Consider the following 23,886-nt stretch of genomic DNA (forward strand, 5'->3'; position numbering starts at 1 on the left):
AGATATTTTGATATTTTGAAAATGAGTTTAGATATTTATCACATCATAAAATGTTATGCATTCGGCCCTGGCTTCGTTTTTTCTAAAAGTCATTTTTGAAATCAAATTATGTACGTAATTTTGCATAGTCACCCCAGTTCCCGTTCTCTCTGATGACCACAGCCCAGGTGGTGAATCATCATAGCCCCAGGCTGGCGCCTCTTTTCCAGCACCCCAGTTCGTCAGTATTTTGCCTAATATCTAGTGATTTCTAAGTGTTTTCGTGTGTTTCTAGGTTCAGGTGTGTAGATATTGGTAGCAGAAGGAGGAAGAAAGGAGACATAAAGGAATATAAGGAGAAATGAAGAAGAAAGGGAGGAGGAAGAGGAGGAGCAACCAAGCCACAATACTTAAGTCACCCTCCATTTCCTCAATATTTTGTCTAACATCTAGTGTTTTGATGTGTTTCTAGGCTCAGGCGTGTAGATTGAAGCAATAGAAGGAAGACGAAGGAGAAACAATGGAGGAAAATGAAGAAGAAATGAGAAATAGAAGCGGAATAGCAGAAGGAACCAAGGTGTAATATTTAGGTAAGTGTCCCTTTTAATCTTTATAATGCATATTTGGGGTGTTTCATGTGTGTGTTCATTTGTGTTGTAGGGTGTTATGAGTATATTTTTGGTGCATTTTATGTGTTTTCAATATGTTTTATGCCTTTTAGGTATATTTTACGTACCTTGAGTATGTGGACTGAGATGTGTTTCAGTATTTGCATGTTGTGAGTGTGTTTTAGGAGCATTTTTGAGAGATTGTGTGATGTTTTGGGATTAATTTTAAGTGTTTTAAGTTGTGTGTGTGTGTGTTAGGAGTCTTTGGGATGTGTTTGGGATGTTTGGGGCATTTTGAGGGGTTGCATGGCTTTTTGAGTGTGGTGGGGGATGATATTGAGTGTTATAAGTGGTTTGGGTATGTGGGGGTGATTTTGGTTTATATTGGGTGTTTCTAGTGAGTTTCAGGTGTGTCTTGGTGCATTTTGAGGTGTTGCATGGTGTTTTGAGTACGTTTTGTTAGTTTTGAGTGTTGATTATGTGGTTTGGATATGTGTGGGGGTGATTTTGGCATACAATGGTGTTTCTAGAGTGTTGTGTGTGTTTTGGCGCATTTTGAGGTGTTGCTTGGTTTTATGAGTGTGTTATGGATTAGTTTTGAGTGTTGTAAGTGGTTTTGTTTGTGTATTTGGATGGTTTGTGGTGATTTTGGCATATATTGGATGTTTCTAGTGAGTTTTAGGTGTATTTGGGGGCATTTTAATGTGTTGCATGGTGTTTTGGGTTAGTTTTGAGTGTTTTAAGTGGTTTGGGTGTGCACCAATATATATATATATATATATATATATATATATATATATATATATATATATATATATATATATATATTGGTTTCCAAACCCAGAGATATAAAGCAAAGCCAGAATCAACCACCAAATTATAAATGGTGCACTACTGTGTCAAATAAGACAATGGTTATGTACGAGTATATCCCCATTCAGACTTGGCGTCCTTCCTGACCCAGAACAAGACTCACTCCACCAATTCCTGTCTATCCCTGTGTCAACTCTTCAGCATTTCCTTTAATTTTTAGTGTTTTCCGAGCATTTCCTGCTGTGTTCCACCTGAAATACATAGTGTAATGATAGGAGGAAGAAATGTGAAATAGAATTGTGTGAGGGAGTGTAGTACCAGCAGCAGCATTATTATTGTTAGATGTGTGTGTGTGTGTGCGTGTGTGTGTATGTGTGTTATATGCAGCCGGCCAGCAAGTGGCTGTCACTGTCAGGCTGGTGGTGGTGTTCAGGTCCCGGACAGACTGCCTCACCGTGTATGGTGCACTCTGTTAACTGTGGGTGATATTTCTGCTACACCTTTATATATACTGATTTTTTTTTTCTTCTATGTAAGAAGGAAAAGCTGGCCAAAGTCAACTTAAAAAGTGAAATAAAAAAAAAAAAAAAAAAGGCCCACTTACTTTAGTCCCCTTGTATGGTCTTACGTCTATGCTCCCAGCCTTCCCATTGTTGCATGACTCTCCTCACGCTGTGTGTCAGTATTTTTTTTTCTTTAACCTGTGATGATATAGGCATCAGTTTTGATTATTGTTTGCTTGTTTGTGGCCTTGTGACCTTGTTACTACAGCAAGTTTTTCTTTTTTTTTTCTTTATTAATTTACATGTTTTCCAACAATACATCTGGTTTTAGTAAAGATGTCCAGAATTTTTATGGTTAATATATTGTAACCCTAAGCTAGTATTAACTTAAATTTTACAATAAACTTGACTGAATGATTTTGTTTTTCTTATCAAAGGTATAACTCACTCTCTCTCTCTCTCTCTCTCAACCAGAAACAGAGTTCGTGTAAAACTTTTATTTTACACTTTGTACATAAGAACAATATACTTTAATAACAATAGTCATGTTTAGTAATTATGATAAAAGTAATTATCATACAAGTAACAGTAATAACTAGCTACACTACATAATTAATGATAACATAATGGTAATAATGATACATACTTGGGTAAAATCAATGTCTGAAAATAAAGGGCATTGGATCATCATGGTAAATCAAAGAATGGCAACAATTATTAGTGGCTTCTAAGGGTTGCTAAGGGCAGGGCCAGGCAGCCTCTCCTCATAAAGGCTTCTTGTCTCAAAACAAAATGTATGCAGACAATTCTCTTTAAAAACACCACAGCAAGCCCTCAATGTAAGCCATTTATATATTGCTGTTAGTTAGTGGAGGGGGATGCAATTATGACCAAAAATCATCTCCCAAGGACACAGCTTTCAAAATTTCAAACAACACTTTTTATCACGGGGGGAACATTTTTGGCTATAATTTGTGCAGAAAAATAATGATAAAAAATTAGTAAATAAACACAAAAGCAGGAATAAAAAGTAAAATAGCCTAAATCATGGACTTGCTGAATGAAAGTAACGACACATTGAAATCTATCCTAGCCTACACACTACACTGTCTTTTTTTTCATAATATACCTTAAGCAGACACTATAGTCTTTCCCTAAAAACCAACAGTAACATAAACAATTCTATGTAATAAAAATAATTTGTGGCTAAAATTTGCAATGCTCCAACAGCTTCATTATATTATACATAGTTCTTTAACAAACAGGCAAGAATATTACAGTATGGATCAGTATTATCAGTATCATTAGACATAGCAGTTTGAGCATTACCATTTGATTAGTAATTACATTTTTAAGGTAGTTATCCTAAATAAGACTAATCTGACCACTTGGATTAAAAACTCTGATCTGTAGCTTCAAAAGTGACACAGAAGTATATTGCACAATAAAAGTAGTACTCTGATATACTCAAGAGTAAATGCAGCAAGTGATAACATAAACTAACAGCATTTTTTCCTGAAAAGTATTACCAGTGTTCCTAAGTGGGTGCTAGCGCAGAGAACCGAGATAACAGCAAGTAATGGTGGCACTGGTTAGACATTAATTATTGTCACAGGACTGGTGGCGCTGGTGCTACACACTCACGAGTCACGACCCACAGCCGCTCTAGAGAAGGATAGTATTTTGATTTCCAGTATACATTTTTGATTGCCTTGAGCAAGAAATGTAGTGCAGACAATGCCTTTTTTTTATTTTTTCTAATTCATTACTGATAATTCCATGAAAAGAACAATGAGAAATTGCATGATGAACTTTGGTTATCATACTAAAGACCACAAACACTTTTTAAAACACCTGAGCAACTGCATGCTAGTCTCTTTGATATACTATGTACAAGCTTTCCTTGCATCACCCATGGCAGCATCTAGCCCACTGTCACGTGGCCCACGCTGCCGTCCTCACAACCCGTGTTATCGCACATCACTGACGCCCGGCCTGGCAGCGTCTGGTCAACAATGTAATGCAGTAATTGAAGGAAATGTAGCGAATAACATATGTAGATCTGGCTCATGGAAGAAGACACCATTCCAATCTTTCCACAGGAGGAGTTACTTGTGTCCTGCCGGCCTGGTATGGTGCATGCTGAATTTTGTATTTTGTCAGGTTTCATGCAGGTTAAGACAAATGCATCATGGAGTAATATAGAATAAGAGCTTCCTGGATGGTGGTGAGTCTTACATCATAATGGTGTGAAGGAATATCCAGAAATAAAAGGCAAATGGTGCAAATTAAGGCCGAGGTGAACACTACCTCAAGAGAATCTGACTCTGCACTGGCCGGACAGCTGCGCTCGCGTCTCGGCAGTGAAGACATATAACTAATTTCATTTTTAAACTTGCAGCAGCTAGAGAACAAAACAGCAACAACAACAACAACAACAGTAAAGTTACTTCTTCCTCTGAGAAGCTGGACTGGAGGAGAGACTGCTTGCAATCACCAACTCTTAGCAAATCCCTAATTGCATTATTTTCCTGTGCCACAGTGACATGCTTCCCCACACAAACCTGAACCAAGGAGGGGCTGGGCATCATATGGCAGGGATCAAGGGAAAGAGGCTCAAAAACAAACAATACTCCACTTACAACTGCATGGCCCGGTTAGGTCTGTGTGGGGTTGCAAGATGCATATATTATATGTATGTATATATATATATATATATATATATATATATATATATATATATATATATATATATATATATATATATATTCATAAATCTTTGCTTCTTAGTAACAATATTGACAATGTGAAGGAGGAGGGCTGGAAATAAGAGGGAGGTAAACTATGAAGGAGAGCAACATCCTGACTGCATTCTACTTGTGTCTTATGTTCCTGAATTTTAAGTAAACACCTTGGCATCCTGGGAGATGCATTTGTGAATACATTAAGTACATGTGTTATGTGTTGAGAAACCAACATCTGGAGGAATATTATCATCAAATTATCTAAATTCATTATACATTTTGATGTTTTAAAATGTCTTTTTGTAGATCAAACTGTTGGAGCAAATCGTCTTTTTTTTTTTTCAGATAAAATCTGCATTAAATGATTTTAGATCACAAATGCATTGCTTTGACTTTATATTACAATGTAGTAGATACAGCATCATTAATTCTAGTTTCTCTTTAGGATGCACTGCAGGATGACATGTCAAGGTGGCTAAGCACACACACACACTCACTCACTCACTCACTCACTCACTCACTCACTCACTCACTCACTCACTCACACACACACACACACACACACACACACACACACACACACACACACACACACACACGTACATGCATGTACACGAACACATCAATACATGCAGGCACATGCACAAACAAATACATCAACACACACACACACACAGGAGGAGGAGGAAGAGGAAGAGGAAGAGGAGGAGGAGGAGGAGGAGGAGGAGGAGGAGGAGGAGGAGGAGGAGGAGGAGGAGGGATAGTGGCATGAGAAACAATAAGTACATACAGCAGCATCATGTATTGATGATGTTGACAAGGTGTACTACTGTAGGTCTGGTAGTGGTAGTGGTGGTGGTGGTGGTATTAGTGAATGTTGAGATGTAGCTAGTGCAGGAACCTGCCTGACTAGACTGTGGTGTGTGGCAAGTACAACTGTGGTGCTGCAGTGAAATCAGAAAGCAGGGAGAAAAAGAGGCATCACACACACACACACACACACACACACACACACACACACACACACACACACACACACACACACACACACACACACACACACTTTTTAACAATGTTGCATAGCATTTTACCATCACATACAACATCACTGTCACCCGAAGCAGGTGTTCTTTCACAAAATTGGGAGAAAAAGCATGACTGGAAGAGAGAAATATTACACCACAGAAGAATACAGAGTGTCGACAAACTGACAGAGAAACACACTAAGTGGATAAAACGTACACAGAGCAGAGAAATAGTCTAACGTTAAAAGAACACCACATATGACTAACATTAATTAGCATTATAGTAAGGACAAAGATACTGAACCAATGGAAGCTCAGAAATGTTACATGTGCAGGGACACACTGAAATGCGTGTCTGCACACACACAGTCACAGTCATAGTCACAAACACACACACACACACACACACACACACACACACACACACACACACACACACACACAGACACGTGCAGTCACACATTCACACACAAACACACTCAAACATTTGCTAGCCACATCAACTCTGCCGCTCATAACTGAGGCTGTGTAATCACAAACCTAGAGGCTATTTATCAAATATACTGTATAATGTTCTATCATAATATTAGCTATGATATAATTCAACACTGGCTATGAAAACTAGACTCTGGAGTAATAGAGACGCGTTTTGTACACACAGTTATTGACATTATTGTCGGGCCATTCAGTGCCCGGTAACAACACGTGGGGTGAGGCTGGCCCCTACACCTGTCCCGAACACCTGCGGTCCACCTGCATAGTGGTTGGGGCTGGCTGGAGGGAGAGGAGAGGGCGTCATTCTTCCTTGCGTGGAGGGAGGTGGGGAGGGCCGGGAAGGAGGCGAAGAATGTACTAAGTGTGGTGGCGGACAGGGTGACGGGAAGGAACAGAAGCAGGTTAGAAGTGGAGGCTATAAAGTGCTACGTTGCTATACTTTCTGCGAACTGAATGGTGGAGAATGTGAGGCCTCTTGCATCCATAAGTGGTGGGGGTGTGGAGGTGTGGGGGGGAGGGGCATAGGGGCTGGTCTCACATGTGCCTGCGTGTACATGTGTCGGTGTGGGTGCATGTGCATCTGTGAGAGTGTGCGTGTAGTGTGTTCCAAGACTGTATCATTATATATATATATATGTATATTTATATATATATCATTTTTTTTTTTTTGCATATATCAACTTGGTGCCCCATGCATTCCTGAACTGATCCCCACAACAACGAGTGACACACCAAAGAATCGTCCCGGAAAAACCTTAGTCGACTAGTTAAAACAGACTATTGAGTTGGTTAGTTTAGTTAATTAATGCTTGGTGTACAAACTTGATTATGCGCTAGAGTGAGCTAAGTAGACTCCGGGACTACTGTTTACATCTTACTTACTCCTCACTACGGTGATTGCGCTCGGGGGGGGTCAGGAAGGGGTCAGGGGGGTGGGGAAGGGAGGGAGTGGAGGGAGGGAGGGGAGAGGAGTGGGAGTACTGCTGATTAGTTGAGATTTATGTATGTGGTTGTAGTGGCGACTGAAAAAGAACAGTCTAGGGCGTGAGTGCTTAAAATTTGAGCTAATCTGACGTCATTTTTTTTTTACTTTTTTGACATTTTATATATTCAGGAGGTTAAGGATTGCGTGATGTAGAAGGAAGAGGAAGAGGAAGAGGAAGAGGAGGAGAAGGAGGAGCTGGTGGTGGTGGTGGAAGGGAGCATTTGTTTACTAGCTACTGTAGAGAAGAAAAAGAAAGGACTGAGAATGGGAGGAATGGTGGTGGTGGTGGTATTGGTGGTGGTGGTGGTGGTGGTGGTGGTGGTAGGGGGTTACTGCCACACACAAGCCCATATTCTTTCATATAAAAACCCCGCAGTAGTGAGTGAGTGAGTGAGTCAGTGTTGGGAGGTTCTGAAACACCTCCCTGACTTATCCATACATTTTGATTTACGTCACAGTGGATCACACCATTGCTACATCTTCCTCCTTTTTCTCGGTGGACTTGCTTTGCCCTGCCTGGAATGGAGTCGAGGGGGAGAAAGTCACAGGGAAGGAGAGCCAGTCCTATAGCGGAGGAATGCGCAGTGCGATCTTCTCAGCCAACAAACGTGCTGGGGCGCCAGGGGAGACGACACACGCCTCCCCTCACCACCTTGCTCATTACCATTGACGCACATCTGGAATTCCCATCACAGGCATGCGGTTTCCTGCTTCCAGGGTTCAAGTTTGAGGGTAATTTCTTTTGTGGGTTATGTCTCGCCATGTCTGCAGCGTTTGGTTCTGTTGCTTGAAGGTTCCAGAGTAATAGTGGCTGGTCTGTTTATTGATGTTCCCCGTCCAAGGCTGCCAAGTATTTATCTTCGATCACCATTGGGACCAATTTGTGTCTGCAAGGAAAGGGTGATTGCTTTATTTCAAAGCTTCTCTTATCTATGTGTAAATTAATTGTCTCTGTATGTACAATAAAATCAATTTGTTCTTCTATCTCTTTTTCTCTTCTGTTTTTCTCTTTCATAAACATCTCTCCAGTGGGAGAAGTTAAATAACAATGCAGGATGAAATAAAAAGTTAATATTTCTTGCAACATTAAACTTATGGAAACTTGAAAAATTTTTACACACACACACACACACACACACACACACACACACCTGATGGGTAGAAGGAGCAGAAGCGCAACAGGGAACATCATTTTCAGATACGGCCAGGGAGCAAAGCCCAGGGAACACATCACTAATAGCTGTATCACCTGAAGACCCGTGAACTTGTGGATTTTACGCTGCGGGACCCTTCTGATGTAGTGGTTAGGTGGATAGGCAGCCTGGGAGGAGAGAAAGCCTTGGATTAACCACCACAGCAGTTAACTCATAAGCCTATTACTTTTCATGTTACAATGGACTAATTTCCATATAAACAATGCTCAAAATTCCAGTGCCATATGTCTCTTTCTATGGTTTACTGTCTGTGGATCAACAAATGAGGGAAATCTTCTCTTGCACTGTGAAATCATGATAGTGTTGAGAAAATTCTGTTCATATATGATTGAATTTATCTTTATTTTCATACCTTAATGAATGAAAGATAAATATTGCAGTTATTAATTCACCAAGCTGCACCTCCACCCCTGCATCAACACACTATCCTCAAAATATATAATAGATTCCATAATGAGACTGTATATCTTAAACAAAGGATAAATATTTCAGTCATTAATTCACCAAGCTGCACCTGCACCAACACACTACCCTCAAAATAATGTATGTCTAGTAGATTCCATAATGAAACTGTATATATTAAACAAAGGATAAATATTGTAGTCATTAATTCACCAAGCTACCCTTTCACCCATGCCGAACACACTCCCTCAAAATAATGTACCTATAATAGATTCCATAATGAAACCTTTTATACCTTGGTAAATAACAGGTCAAGGTAAAGGTAATGAAGAACCAGTGAAGAAGGCAATGGTGACACCAGCGTGGGCACACAGAGAATAAGATAGAAAGACATGCTGAACTATGACATGAATAAACGTGAACTATAAGAGGAGGACGCAATGAAGAGAAAAAAATGGAAAAGTTAACTCAAGAGGCTGACCCTACAATACAGTGGGAATAAGGTTGTATGAAGAAGAAGTATTGAAGTCATTAATATACCGAACTGTACTCCCTCCCCCTTCCTCACCTGCTCCATGAAGAGAAGGGTGATGCGCTCAAACATCTGGTTGCCATTGAGTGCAGTGACAGCCATGTAGAGGAAGAGTCCGTCCAGCACTGCTGTGGGGATGTAGGCCAGAGGGTACGGCAGCAGGAAGATGGACAGTCCAATGAGGATGTTAGAGAACAGTCCAGTAAGGCGCGTCTCTCTCACTTTGACGATTCTGTGAGGAATGCAGACCACAACTTAAATAAAATTGTATGTAAAAAGATAAAGAAAACATACATACATACATACATACATATATCAAGCACATCTCCCTCAAAAAGTCAGATAGCCAAAATAAGACACACAATTCTTATTCATATTCATTAACACTAATAAACAGAATAGATGAATATAATTAAAATAAAAAATAAATCAAATAAATAGAATGGCCCATACAAATACCTACATATCCTTATCTATATTAATTTTCTTATTTGTTTAGTCATACAGGATTTGCATTTTACACTTTTATCATTTTTCCTCCTCTACAATACTTTCTACTCATTCTTCCAAGCTAACGCTCTCTTTTTCTACCTGCAAGACAGACACACTTACATTTCATACATGTGATTCTGTTCCACTCAATCCTCACACTTTTATCAATTTTCTCCTCTATAATGCTTTCTATTCAATATTCCAAGCTAACTCTTTTTCTCTCTTTAAAATGAACACACTTACATTTTATACACGTCCCTACTCCATTCTCTCCTTACATTTTTATGAATTTTCTCCTCTACAATGATTTCTACTCAATCTTCCAAGCTAACCCTCTCTTTTTCTCTTTTTAAAATGAACACACTTACATTTCATAAACGTGTCCCTGCTCCACTCTTTCCTCCACATCCGCCAATGACCGGACATGTAGCGGGGAGTGAGGGAGGCAGGCGTGCATCCAGGGGAGGCAGAAGATTGAGAGGAACCCATTCATGAAGGCCACCACAAGCAGGTCCAGGTGGTAGGCTGGCCCTTTTTTCAACCTGCAAGAGAAGCTTTATCAGTCATTTTATTCTTACATCACTTTGTCCTTGTCCTTCTGTTATCATTACTACTGGCACTGTTCTTCCCCTACAGTCACCTACTTACCATCTAGGCAGCTTAGAACTGAATGACTGATATCTGGGCAGGACTGAGACCACTCACACACCACACACTGGGACAGAGAGGCCACAGCTCAGCTCACATCCATTACCTACTTGCCACCAGGTGAACACCGACTGCACATCAAGAGGCTTGCCCATCTGCCTCTTGCCATGAGTTTCAGCTGAGGCATCACTATCACTACCAGGTTGGAGGAACACTACTGCTGTATTCTTTGCAACTAGAAGGGATGGAATGAAGGAGCAGGGAACACCACCTTGCTGCATCTTTACTCCCATGACGAGATAAGATGTAATGTAGATGTCTTGTCTCGGCTACCCTTCCCCACTCAGAATTTCAGACGAGTACACATCAAGACTCATCATCCCATCCCTTCTTTTAATGACAAAGTGAGTAGCAGAGGAAATGTATGCCAGAAAATTTACGTTATATAAATTATTTGTCTCATGTACCATTCTTTCAATGGAACATCAGGCAAGGAGAAACATGCAGACAAGTGATCATCTTATCTCTTCTTTCAATGACAAACAGTAAGAAATAGAGAACAAATATGCTGAAAAATTACACTATATAAACCTCACACACCCTTCATGGAAACATTAAGCAAGGATAAGTGGACAAATGATCATCTTATCTCTTCTTTCAGTGACAAAACAGTGAGAAATAGAGAACAAGTATGCTGGAAAATTACACTATATAAACCTCACATACCCTTCATGGGAACATTAAGCACGAACAAGTGGACAAATGATCATCTTATCTCTTCCTTCACTACCAAACAGTGAGAAGCAGTGGAATGTCTGACTCACTTATTGCAAGGGTTATTGACCATGGCTGATCCGATGTTCTGGTCCATGAAGAAGAGCATGGAGAGGGAGAAACCGAGGCCCATGGTGGCAAATACGGCCGGGATAGGGAGGACATACAGTGGTGGCAGCTGGAACATGTCGTAGCTGTTGTCGTACCTGAAGTGCTCCACTGGGGGGGGTGAGGAAGACAGCGTTAGTTAAGGCATGGTCTGGTATGGTCTTTTCTGGTCTGGTCTGGTCTGGTGTGGTGTGGTGTGGTGTGGTGTGGTGTGGTGTGGTGTGGTGTGATGTGATGTGGTACATGTGATGTAGTGTGGTATGGTGTGTTGTGGTGTGGTGTGGTGTGGTGTGGTGTGGTATGATGTGATGTGGTGTGGTATGGTATGGTGTGGTGTGGTGGTGTAGTGTGGTAGGGTGTGGTGTAGTGAAGAATGATGTGATGTGATGTGGTGTGGTGTGATGTGGAGTGTGTTCATAATTGATAAACACAGTATCAATAGCCTGTGACAGTTGCAGAAAGTCATCTAGGAATGAATTCTATTTCATGAGCAAGACATAAAACAAGGCAATAAAATCTGCACTTAAAAAAAAAAAAACACATTTATCTATTAACTTCATGTGTAATTATGAGGGATTAAAAAATATTAAAGCTAAGCAACAATATAATCATCACACAAATTACTGCTTTCTTGTGAACTGCTACAGAAATCAACATAAAAATCATCTAAACAGTCACTTACTGTCTATGTGATCCAACAACACAGGACAACACACAAAATAACACACAGACTACGTCAATGAAATAAATATTCTATAATGTAAAGCATAAAATAAATAACGGATAATTTTTTTGTGATTCAAGTATACAAACTGATTCTCTAAGAAAGTACTTAAGTTGATTTTGAGGAAGTGCAACACACATATTGAACACTGATTAGCAACACTGCTGCTTCCATTCTGGCCTTGAGTCTGATGTGCACAGCGGCAGGCCAGGAGGGAAGGTAAAGCACTAATTGTTTTTTTTAATTTTTGCTCAAAAAAAGTGAAAATAATGAAAATTACTAAAGCAAAAGCAAAAGAAACTCTGGGTAATGATAACAAGGGTTCAAAACAAACAAAGCTGATGTGCAAAGAATACACTCAATGTTACTTGAATGAATGAAAACTATGATAAGAACTTTTCATGTAAACTGAAGAAATGCATGAAAATCACAAAATGAAACCTTTCCACAAGTGTGCATGATATGGAGAATGGCACACACCCTGATTGTCCTCAAATCATTGATGATTTCAAATAAAAATAGTGCATGGACACACAATACAAAGGCTGACTGAAGATCTCTTTCATCAGTAACCTGAACACAGTAACAATATTCAAAATTTTGGAATTGATGAGGCAATGAACACTGAAGGTGTGGTTGAGGTAGTGGTGGTGGTGGAAGGTGAGCCAGCAGTCAGTGACTTATCAACTGACTGCCTGAATGACTGGAGGTGACTGGCAGGCACTTACTGTCATTCTTAACTGAAAGGAGAAAAAAACAAAAGCAAATAGAACATAGAATCAATGCCCATGGGATGAGAACAAAAATCCCTCAACATGGCAAAAATAAATCATCTATAAGCTAAGGTCTCAGATTCACAAGCTCAATAAGTATAAATGTGCACAGCTTGCCCTTAATGAGCACAGCCACAACTAACACCTGCTGCCTAGCCAGGCCAAGCAACAGATGGACACAAACGGTAACTCAAAACCAACAAAACAGTGCGCACAAACACACAAACTTCTCAAGCTAAGATAACTACAAAGCAAATACTGTACATACATTTATACAACTAATTTCCATGCATATCTAATCAAGGATTGTAATTACATATGTACGTAGAAAAAATGGCATCATAAAACATACAAAACTCAATGATGGATATAAATATGTATTAATACTTCCATGCTGGAGTTGTATTGATATAAAATGCTAGAGACTAAATGTTTCCTTGTCAACTCTCTATGTACTACTGCTATTCTCTACTGTACTGATGTGCATTATGTATTAGATGTGCATATACAGATATAGAATATCTCTGTGTAAACATACTGTATTCCTGTCAACATTAATCATGGAACTCCTGCAATGGTAATGGTGTGTCAAGACTTAAATCACTTCAAGCACAATTCACTGACGACCAAGGAACATGTCCCAAAACAAGGGGCACTGGCCGGGGCCAACAAAAACTCAATAAAAGGCCCAGTCCCTAAAGAGAAATAGAAAAGGACTGATCGATATTCTTGGATAAGTGAACCTGATAGGGACTGAGACATGGAGGGCAGAAAGACAACGGCAACACCAACAGAACCAGGAGAGACTTACGCTTCACGTCGCGGAAAACGTACGAGCCGATGAAGGACAGGACAATGACGGCCACGGGCAGGGCGTAATCAGCCAGAACCTCCCGCTTGTTGGCATTGAGGTACGGCCTGGCGGGGCAAGGCAGTATTAGCTTGCTATTCCCGATGTGTAAGGGAGAACAGTCAAGGATAAAAAAAAGGAAACAAATATCTATTCTTATCTATCTATTACATACTTTGTTCATGTAAGAAAGTCACTGGCCTAAGAAAACATGAAGGAAGAAGTTGCCAGCTTGAAAATATTGAAGGATGATTTGCATCATCTATTAAAGATAACTGGCAGGAAATTGGTTACATGATATTAATTTTACTCTCTATATATCAATTAGAGGAAAACAGTGAAAGGTAATTTCAGGATGGATCACAAAGAATATGAAATGAGGCACAAGGAGAGATAATGAAGTAGTCTACACAATTTTCAGCAAACTCTTGAGGCAACAAAGATTAGAAATTCTACAACTTTCAAACCAAGGCAAGGGAAACCACATCTAACATTGAAATCAAGGAGAACTATACACCAAACACTTACGTCTTATGGAAATTTTAACCAAGAAACACTACATACACATTTAAGACTTAACTCCTTCAATACTATGACACATTTTTCTTGAGATTTGTGTACGATTAGACTATTTTGTTGACATTAGCAAGGGTCTATGGAGGTAAGAAGATTAATGGCCACAGTTTTCACTATTTTAATTCCCACATTAGCTTCTGAAACTGTATAAAATCACTAAATAGTAACCAGAATTGATATGGAAATGCATCATGGTGCAGAAGGGATTAAATACCAAACTTTTAATCAAGGAGAACCACAAATACAAGCCAAACTCACGTCTTGTTGAAGTTGTAGAGCATGACACCAAGCCACAGTGTTCCAAACATGAGCAGGAGGTAGAGGATTGAGTTCTCCCGAGTACAGACACTCTGCACCACAGTGATTGTGACATTGCTGCCCTCCAGGTCCTCCATGTGGGGGTCAGGAGGGTAAGTGACGTAGGAGACAGAGTGGTTACCTGTCACGGCGTACGCTGAGGGGGATGGGGGGGCGAGGTAGGAGGAGTTAGGCCCCGGCTGGCACGACGGGCTGTAGTAGTTGGTCTTGAAGTCTGTGGAGGTTCAGTAATAGTGTTAGTGTTGTGTGGGTCTACCTGTTAATATTTCCAGCTATAATGACATAGAGAGAAGTAGAGATATATTCTTTATAAGTGAAAGGATCTGGCATAAAACTACAAAAAGAAAAAAAAAAAGGCCCACTGATAAAATAGCTCAGTGGTTCTAAAACTGTACATTTCCCTTCCCTTTTACTTTACCAATAGTTTAAGGATTAAAATGTTTCAAATAGGGTGACACATGAAAATATTTGAGAACCAGTGAAATAAATAAAGGAGACATTGCAAAGTGACAATTATATTAAATTACTTTTTCTGACAGCAGTGAATGCATCATTGCAGAAGGCGATGGAGATGAAGAGGGCAAATATCTCCTCTGTGGAGCGCGTTGACCATCGCATCAGCCGTGAGACATCGAACAGCGCATACACCACCAGGAAGAAGCTGTTCCAGAGCCCCACCGCACAATACATTGCATGGAAGTCCAGTTTGAAGTCATCACATATGTAGAAGATAACTGTATAGGGAAAAAATAAAATAGTTAAATAAACAGATGAACAAATAAATGGAAATCAAATAAAATGAAATCAATAGGAATCTGGCTAGGAATTGTTACATATATAGAAGGTAAATGAATTGGCTGAAAAAATATGTAAATATATGAATAAATGTTAATAGAAATGGAATAAAATCAAATCAATCAGTGTCTGGCTTGGAATTGTTAAATATGTTGAAGATAGATAAATGAAAAAAATAGATATAAATGAAATAAAATTAAATAAATTAGAGCCCAGGTTAAAATAGTCAAATTATGTAAAAGATATGAGGATTAATTAAAGAAGAATAGTATGAAATAGATAGATAGAAAATAAAATGAAGTAGATTAATTAAAATAAAATAAGATAAAGCATAATATATAAATAGAATGAATAATAAAAAGATGGAATCAAACTAATCGATAAAAAAGGCTGAAATAAAAATAAATAGAAAAATTAGTGAATGATAACAAAATAAAATAAAACAATAAAAAAATGAGTGAAAGTATAAAATAAGTCTCTCTCTCTCTCTCTCTCTCTCTCTCTCTCTCTCTCTCTCCACTGAGCCACAACACACACACACACACACACACACACACACACACACACACACACACACACACAGAAGCTTCATTTTCTACCATAGGTTTCATGTTAATAAATATGAATGAGACACACAATTGTTCTGCATAATTGGTCATTCACTATTCATATTACTTTTATCAACGTGTAAAATCTGAAATGTTTTAATGTAACTATTGTAATTAGGTTTGTCAGAAATAACGTCCCTGTGTGTAACTATCTATGTTTATTTATTTGTGTGTGTGTGTGTGTGTGTGTGTGTGTGTGTGTGTGTGTGTGTGTGTGTGTGTGTGTGTGTGTTCTTATGTAATTGTATTTTAACACAATCAAGTCAAGTTTGTAATGTTCCGTTTTTCTAAAGTTTATTTGCCGTATCTATCTTTAAAGTGTGTGTGTGTGTGTGTGTGTGTGTGTGTGTGTGTGTGTGTGTGTGTGTGTGTGTGTGTGTGTGTGTGTGTGTATCTTTTATGTCATTCAAACACAACCTTTTTTAAATTTTTTCTTGTGCCTGGCCATGTGTGTGTGTGTGTGTGTGTGTGTGTGTGTGTGTGTGTGTGTGTGTGTGTGTGTGTGTGTGTGTTTTGTCATTCAAACACAACCTTTTTTTTCAATTTTTTCTGTGTGTGTGTGTGTGTGTGTGTGTGTGTGTGTGTGTGTGTGTGTGTGTGTGTGTGTGTGCACATATGAGTGTGGGTGTGTAGCCACAAAGATGCCAACGACAATGAAGTGATATGAAAGGGGGTAATTTTCCTCTCTGGCCAAAATTTATGCTTCGATATACTTAACTGTCATGGGGGAAGGGAAATCAATACTCGGCAAACAGCACTGAGAAGCAACACCGCTGATTTATCACCTTAAAATTACTACAAATATAAAAAAAAAAAACCTGAACACTGCAACATCAAAAAAATTACAACTAAACAATAAATCAAACTAAACAATAATCTTCATTTTGGCTCAAGTATCTGCTGTCTCCCTCCCTCTCTCTCTCTCTCTCTCTCTCTCTCTCTCTCTCTCTCTCTCTCTCTCTCTCTCTCCCCTCATGCATGCCAAATACCATAATTTATAGACCTTCCTAGTATTACCTTTCACCTCACACCCTTCCCTTCACACCTTGCCTTAATCCATCACCTTACAGCCACACCACCACCCAGTCAGTGCCAAGCCAAGGGAAACATTACATTCCTTTCTGTTGTTTTCAATTGATTTTTGTTGCCTAAGTGTCAGGTGATGAGGGTCCAGGGAAGGTGAATAGTCAGTGGTTGTTTGGGTGTTGTGTATTATTGGTATTGTGTGTGTTATTTATTTATTTATTTATTTTTATATAAGAGGGAAGACCAGCCAAGAGTAACAAGAATTGATAAAAGAGAGAGAAAAAAAAAAAAGGCCCACTGAAGTGCCAGTCTCCAAACAAACTGAACTAAAAGTAATTAGAAAATAGACTTTAAATGATGGAGAAGGAGTCATCTGGAAAAGGAATCATCTATTGTATCATATTTGCCTCTCTCTGGTGTATCATATATATTCTGTATGTTCTGTATGTACTACTGTATTTATTGCTGTATATCTTTGGAATGTTACAGTATGGGTGATCATTTCCTTACGTTTCTCTGGTAAACTTTGCCTGCTTCTGTATTTCCATCTTCCTACGACTCGACTTCTTTTAAGAGGGAGATTTCACGACATTTGTCCCTGACTTTTGGCTAACTCTTTGATCTTTAAGGGAACTGGCAATCAAGTGGGCCTTTTTTATTTTTTATTTTTATTTTACTTTTGATGCCCTTGGCCAGCTTCTCCTCTAGCTTAACTGCATAAAAAAAAGAGAATAAAAAAAAAAACCCAGCTAGCATATTTGTAATAATGATACAAGCATGTGGTGTTATCTATCACCTGTATTTTGTAAGTATATGTATTATATTACCAACATTCCTATCCTTATTTTTCTCCTAAGGGAAATTACAAACTCAAAAAGAATGAAATAAATACAGTGTGGAATGCTGGTGGGTGAGAGTGCCAGGAGTGTAACCTCAGCTCCTGTCACAGTCACTGCTTGCTGGCTTCCCCTTGGCAAAGCTCCATCACTTACTTTGCTTGAATTTCTTATAAAAACTCTTGCACCTAACCCTTTCATCACCACAACATTACTTTAATCTTGTTCTGGGTACCATTAGAGGACTTCACCAAGCATCTGCACCAAGTCTTAACCTTTTCAATAGCACAACATTACTTTAGTTTTATTCTTGGTAGCATTAAAAGATGTTACCAGGATTATGTACCTCATGCTAACTCTTTCAACATCACAATAAGACTTCAATTCTATTTTGGACACCATTAGATAGGCAAGCTTAAGCATAAAGTCTTCATCCATTCAGGAGCACAACATTACTTTAATATTGGTCTAGGTAGTGTTTTTTTTTTTTTTTATGTAAGAGGGACAATTGGCCAAGGGCAACAAAAAAAATGTGTTAACAAAAAAGGCCCACTGAGGTGCTGGTCCCTAAAAGGTAAAAAGGAAAGGGGACTCCTTCGGTAGCATCAAATTTAAAGTGATATACTTTTTTTTTCATATTCCAAGGGTTAAGCGATAATTTTGCCACTAATTCAGAGTGATTATATCTTTATTTATTCCATAGTAATCGAGTGCATATAGGTAACATTATGAAGCTTGCTATGTTTGCACTGCTGAATGTGTTAGTATTTCTTTATATAATAAAAAATATATATATATCAGTATAATTTATAGTGGCTAATAAAAATGTGTGTATTTTTTGTGTTGCCCATAAAAATCTATGTATCTAGCTATGTGTGAATAGTTACCTAGCTGTACCGTACATAATTTGAGCTAAAGTATTTACCTAGTTGTATTGTACAGGGTTCGAGCGAGGCTCATAGTGTCCTTTCTCCATATCTCCATTTATCTAGTTCTTCTTTAAAGTTATGCATACTACAGTATGTGCTGTGACAATTCCATTATCCAATGCATTCCATTTTTCCACCGTTCTGTGTGGAAAACTGTATTTTCCAATATCCTTCACACACACAAGTGTGTGTTTAAGTGTGTATGTGTATGTGTGTATTTTCTTTTTATATAAAACAGGAAACTGGCTAGGGGCAACAACAACGAATAAAGAAAAACACCCACTGAGATGCCTGTCCCTGAAATGTGTACACCAAGAGACCCCAAAACAAACATGAAATAACCACTTACTTATATATATATATATAGCAAGAGACGCTCTGGTATTTTTTATGTAAGAGGGAAAACTGGCTAGGGGCAACAAAAGTGACTGAAGACAAAAGCCAACTGAGATGCCTGTCCCCATAAAACACATAGTAAGGAACACCAAAACAAACATAAAATCACCACTTACTTTTTATATATATGGCAAGAGGAGCTGTGGTGAGTTGTATAAGGAGAGGCTGACCAGAGAACACTCCCCAGAACACTCCACCAATAACTTGACCTATAATAACCTTCTTCACATCTGGAAAGGAGAGAGATAAGGCACAGTTGAGAGAGAGATAAGGCACAATACAGTTACTGATACAATACATGCTGGAAATACAGTGTTAATTAGGAGGCTGTGAATGTATGAATGTTCGCTGCTGTTTTGTTCACTTGCTGTTCGGGAGATGCAGTGTGTCTTTTTGTTTTAGCTGCGTGTATTTGGCGTGTCAATGTTTGTTTTAGTTGAAAATATAAGCTCTTCTCTTCAATACATCATGGACTCTCTCTCTCTGTCTGTCTGTCTGTCTGTCTGTCTGTCTGTCTCTCTCTCTCTCTCTCTCTCTCTCTCTGCCTGCCTGTCTGTCTCTCTGCCTGTCTGTCTGTCTGTCTGTCTGTCTGTCTGTCTGTCTGTCTGTCTCTCTCTCTCTCTCTCTCTCTCTCTCTCTCATACAGTTTTACACTTTGATCTTTGCCAAAAATGCTGAAAAGGAACTCTCTCTCTCTCTCTCTCTCTCTCTCTCTCTCTCTCTCTCTCTCTCTCCCATTACATAGAAGGGGAGATCAACCCTAATTGACTGAAGTATAGAGGGTGTGTGGTGTGTGTGGTCAGTATTTCAGTATAATCTCTCTCTCTCTCTCTCTCTCTCTCTCTCTCTCTCTCTCTCTCTCTCTTTTCCTTACCTATCCTGCCCTGGGTGTTGTGGTCATTCAACACGCCGAAAGCAATGGCAGGAAGGATGCAGGCGAAGTACAGGAAGAATGTTGTGGATATGACCTTTTGGACTGTTTTGTGACCCACCACCCCATCTCTGTAGTCCGAGAGGTAGTGTGGCAGCCGTCTCTCCAGGTCCTCCCTCAGGCCCCGGGCGAAGTTACACCGTTTCTCCTGAAGGTGGAAGGAAAATAGGATAGTTAGTGGTTATTTTTGTTTATTTGGATGGTTAGTGGTTTGTTTTGTCCAGATGGAAGGAAAATAGGATGGTTAGTGTTGTTTTCATCCATGTGGAAGAAAAATTGGATGGTTTGTGGTTATTTTTGTCAAGGTGGAAGAAAAATTGGATGGTTTGTGTTATTTTCATCCATGTGGAAGGAAATTGGATGGTTAGTGGTTAGTTTTGCCCATGTGGAAGGAAATTGGATGGTTTGTGTTGTTACATTTACTGTTGTTGAGTGAATGTGTTGTGAATTCATGTTTTATTTTTCATTTTGTTGTGTGTTGCTGTTTTTTGTTGTTCTGGCTGAGTGGAAGCTGGATATGAAATGGTGTGTGTTTTGTTATTAATTTGTTGTGTATTGCTGTTTTTCTGTGAAATGGTGTTTTTTTTTCCAAATTTTATTGTTGTTTATTATTGTTGTTTTTCTTGTTCTATTAGAGTGGATGTTTTGTTGTTTACTGTTGTTGTTGTTGTTCTTGTTCTGTCAGAGTGGATGTGTTGAGAATTTGTGTTTATTTCCCACTTTTTTTTCTATTATTGTTGTTTTTCTTGTTCTTGCTGAGTGAAAATGTGAATTGGCGCCTTTTAATCATTTTATTGTCTATTAAAATTGTTTCCTTGTTCTTGCTTAGTGGAATTGTTATAAAATGGTGTCTTTTGTTATTAATTTGATTGTTTACTGAGTGATTCCTGAGAGTGGAGGTACATTATTGGTTTGTTAGTGTTGCTTTCTTTGTTCTTAATGAGCGGGACTGTTTTAAAATGGTGTCTAACTTTTGCTATCCCTTTGCTGATTATTGAGTGGTTTCTAAAAAAAAAAAAAAAAAAAAAAAAAAAAAAAAAAAAGAGGTAGAATAAGAATGTTAAGTGTTGTTTGTTGTACTTTGCTTTTCATTTGAGTGGAGGAGTTATGAAATGGTGTGTTTTTGTTGTTATTTTTGCTGTTTACTGAGTGCTTCCTGAAAATGGAGGTAAAATATGAATGTATTAAGTCTTGAAATTGTTTCTTGTGTTTTTTTTTTTTTTTAATTTGAGTGGAACTGTTATGAAACGTGTCTTTTTGTTGTTATTTTGCTGTTTGTTAAGTGGTTCCTGAAAATGAAAGACAAATAGGAATGCTAAGTGTTGTTTCTTGTATTTTGCTTTTTATTTGAATAGAAGAATTAAAAAATGTCTTTTATTGTTTACTGAGTGGTAAATACTAGAACGCATTTTTACCATGAGTTGTGGGTATGATTAGACGATTTGATTAACATTAGGAAAAGTCTATGGAGGTCAGAAGATTAATGGCCAGTCTACACCATTTCAATAGCAACATAAGTTTCTAGAGCTGTATAAAATCATCAAATATGAAAACGAGGCATGGTACGTGAAGAGGTTAACTATTCATTGTCTCATATTTTGCTTTAATATGAATAGAAGTTTTATGAAATGTGTCTTTTGTTGTTATTTTTATAGTTTATTTGGTGGTTCCTGATTGTGGAGGTAAATATAATTGACCACAAGAACACAAGTCACAAAGGAAGCTGTAATAAGAAGCCAGTATGCATCAAAACACGTTAATTTCTAAGCTATCATCAACATTCACCAAGCCTCATCTTCAAAAGCTTCCTGATTCACCTGGCCTTGTTTTTATTGCCATTTCATCAACGCAGTGTGAACAAATGATTAAAAAAATAAATAAAAAGGGAAGGATAAAAAGTCACCTAAATATAGAAAAAAAAAAAAAAAAAGACGACGACGACATCTCAGCCTATGGAGCACCGTGGCGTCAGTTAATGGCCACACCAGACAACTATATGGACCCTACAAATCAAATCAGCGCCCCAGAAAACCTCCAGGGTGAGTCTTGAGGCCAAATGACCGCACTATTTTGACATTTTTCCAGAGTTGATGAATGCGCCACCCAGGACGCTGCCGGTTCGAATCTTGCTTTTTGCCTTCACTTTTTATTTTTCTATTTTTATGTATTACTAAAAATATATCAGAGTAAAAGAAAAAAATGGCGAAGTAAATAAAAAAAAGAATAAATAAGTTAAACGTAAGAAAAATAAGGAGAATAAGAAAATACGGGAATTCAGCTGCAAATAGCCATCAGCCCAACACATGACGGGATCAACCTATATAAAACATGTTGCCCGTTCGAATCCTGCCTCTCTTCTTTTATTTTTATTTTTTTATTCTTACATATTACCTCAAAAACAATACAAGTAAGAATAAACAAGTTAAAAGTAAGAACCATAAGGGATATAACTAAATAAGGGAAACTGCAAGAAGCCATCGAGCCTACACATGTGGCGACTTCTATATAAAAACACGTCTACCTTTTATCCTTCATCCATAAATTTGTCTTATCTTCTTTTAAAGCTTCCTAATGACTCGGCACTAACATCCTGATTACTAAGGCCATCCCATTTATCTACCACTCTTTATGACAATCAGTTCCTTCCTATCCGCTTCTAATTCTAACTTTATCAATCTTCAGCCCGTTATCCCTTGTCTTGTTTAATGATTTTCACGACTGGGTTTATAAGAGTCATTCATTTAACAAACAAACATACTAATACTTTTAAAATACACACTAACACACGCACACTACCTAGTTCACATTTTGTTTCTAAAAAAGGGAAAAAAATGGAAGAAATATTACTAAAACACTAAAATACGTGAATAATGATAAGAAAAAAAACCTTATGCATTTAACACACAAACACACGTACACATTTTCACATTTCTTACATTCTTCACATTTCTTAATCGTTGAAAATGGAAAGAAATATTACTGGGTTTTCAAATTTCAAGGAGAGAGAGAGAGAGAGAGAGAGAGAGAGAGAGAGAGAGAGAGAGAGAGAGAGAGAGAGAGAGAGAGGTGCAGGAGGGGCCGAAACTATATAAGACGTTTCGAGTCCTGCTTCTGCCTTCAGTGAATTTATTTTTGGTCTCTTCAGCAAGGTCAGACAGCAAGAGCAGCCATAAATCGAATCTCAGCCCTACTAAGTACATCGATCAAGGTCTTAGAGGTGAATTAGTACTCTATCTTAAACTATCTTTTGTTTATTTAAGTTGTAATAAAAAAGAAAAGACGATATAATGACGAATAATAATAATAATAATAATAATAATAATAATAATAATAATAATAATAATAATAATAAGAATAATAAGAAGAAGAAAGAAGAAGAAGAAGAAGAAGAAGAAGAAGAAGAAGAAGAAGAAGAAGAAGAAGAAAAGCAATACAACTGGTGACAAAGAACAAAGATTCTGAATAAAAAAAACATATACAACAATTATTCAAGTAAACTGAAGTAAAAAAAAAAAAAAAAAACATACAGCATTATTTTTAAGAAGGAGAAAAACACTACAAAAGAAAAGAAAACAATAAAAGGAAAGTAGATGAAAATAATATGCAACTCGTCTTTCTCTGGGCAAAAAAAAAAAAAAAAAAAAAAAAAAAAAAAAAAAAGAAAAAAAAATACGGAGACAAATAAAAAGAAACAAATGAATAACGTAAAAAAAAAGTAAAAGTGAAGGGCTGGAGTGAAGGGCGGGAGTGAAGGGCTTGATTGAAGATTGGGAGTGAAGGGCTGGAGTGAAGGGCTGATATG

The 23,886-nt window shown here is 38.1% G+C and overlaps 1 protein-coding gene and 1 long non-coding RNA gene across 9 annotated transcripts in view; one reads left to right on the plus strand and one right to left on the minus strand.

The window, feature by feature from the left end:
• Positions 1 to 518: 518 nt before the first annotated feature.
• On the plus strand, positions 519 to 5,241 carry LOC123512185. Its single transcript, XR_006677042.1, has 2 exons — positions 519 to 569; positions 1,529 to 5,241. It is a non-coding gene; the product is annotated as an uncharacterized LOC123512185 (long non-coding RNA).
• A 121-nt stretch (positions 5,242 to 5,362) lies between these two features.
• The window catches only part of LOC123512183 (sodium bicarbonate transporter-like protein 11), a 209,590-nt gene continuing 191,066 nt past the window's right edge, over positions 5,363 to 23,886 (minus strand). For 7 of the 8 annotated variants that reach the window (XM_045268417.1, XM_045268419.1, XM_045268423.1 and 4 more), the window contains 11 exons: positions 20,028 to 20,232; positions 19,270 to 19,383; positions 15,091 to 15,297; positions 14,504 to 14,777; positions 13,631 to 13,737; positions 12,775 to 12,786; positions 11,265 to 11,433; positions 10,161 to 10,334; positions 9,337 to 9,532; positions 8,304 to 8,473; positions 5,363 to 8,039 (listed from right to left, as the gene is read on the minus strand). In XM_045268417.1, coding sequence (XP_045124352.1) covers positions 7,973 to 8,039; positions 8,304 to 8,473; positions 9,337 to 9,532; positions 10,161 to 10,334; positions 11,265 to 11,433; positions 12,775 to 12,786; positions 13,631 to 13,737; positions 14,504 to 14,777; positions 15,091 to 15,297; positions 19,270 to 19,383; positions 20,028 to 20,232 — 1,695 coding nt within the window. In that variant the 3' untranslated portion in view covers positions 5,363 to 7,972. The remainder of the gene's footprint in view (positions 8,040 to 8,303; positions 8,474 to 9,336; positions 9,533 to 10,160; positions 10,335 to 11,264; positions 11,434 to 12,774; positions 12,787 to 13,630; positions 13,738 to 14,503; positions 14,778 to 15,090; positions 15,298 to 19,269; positions 19,384 to 20,027; positions 20,233 to 23,886) is intronic. The other variant, XM_045268425.1, reaches the window with a different exon arrangement.

Source organism: Portunus trituberculatus, chromosome 33, assembly GCF_017591435.1.
Source record: "Portunus trituberculatus isolate SZX2019 chromosome 33, ASM1759143v1, whole genome shotgun sequence".
Taxonomy (NCBI): Eukaryota; Metazoa; Arthropoda; class Malacostraca; order Decapoda; family Portunidae; genus Portunus; species Portunus trituberculatus.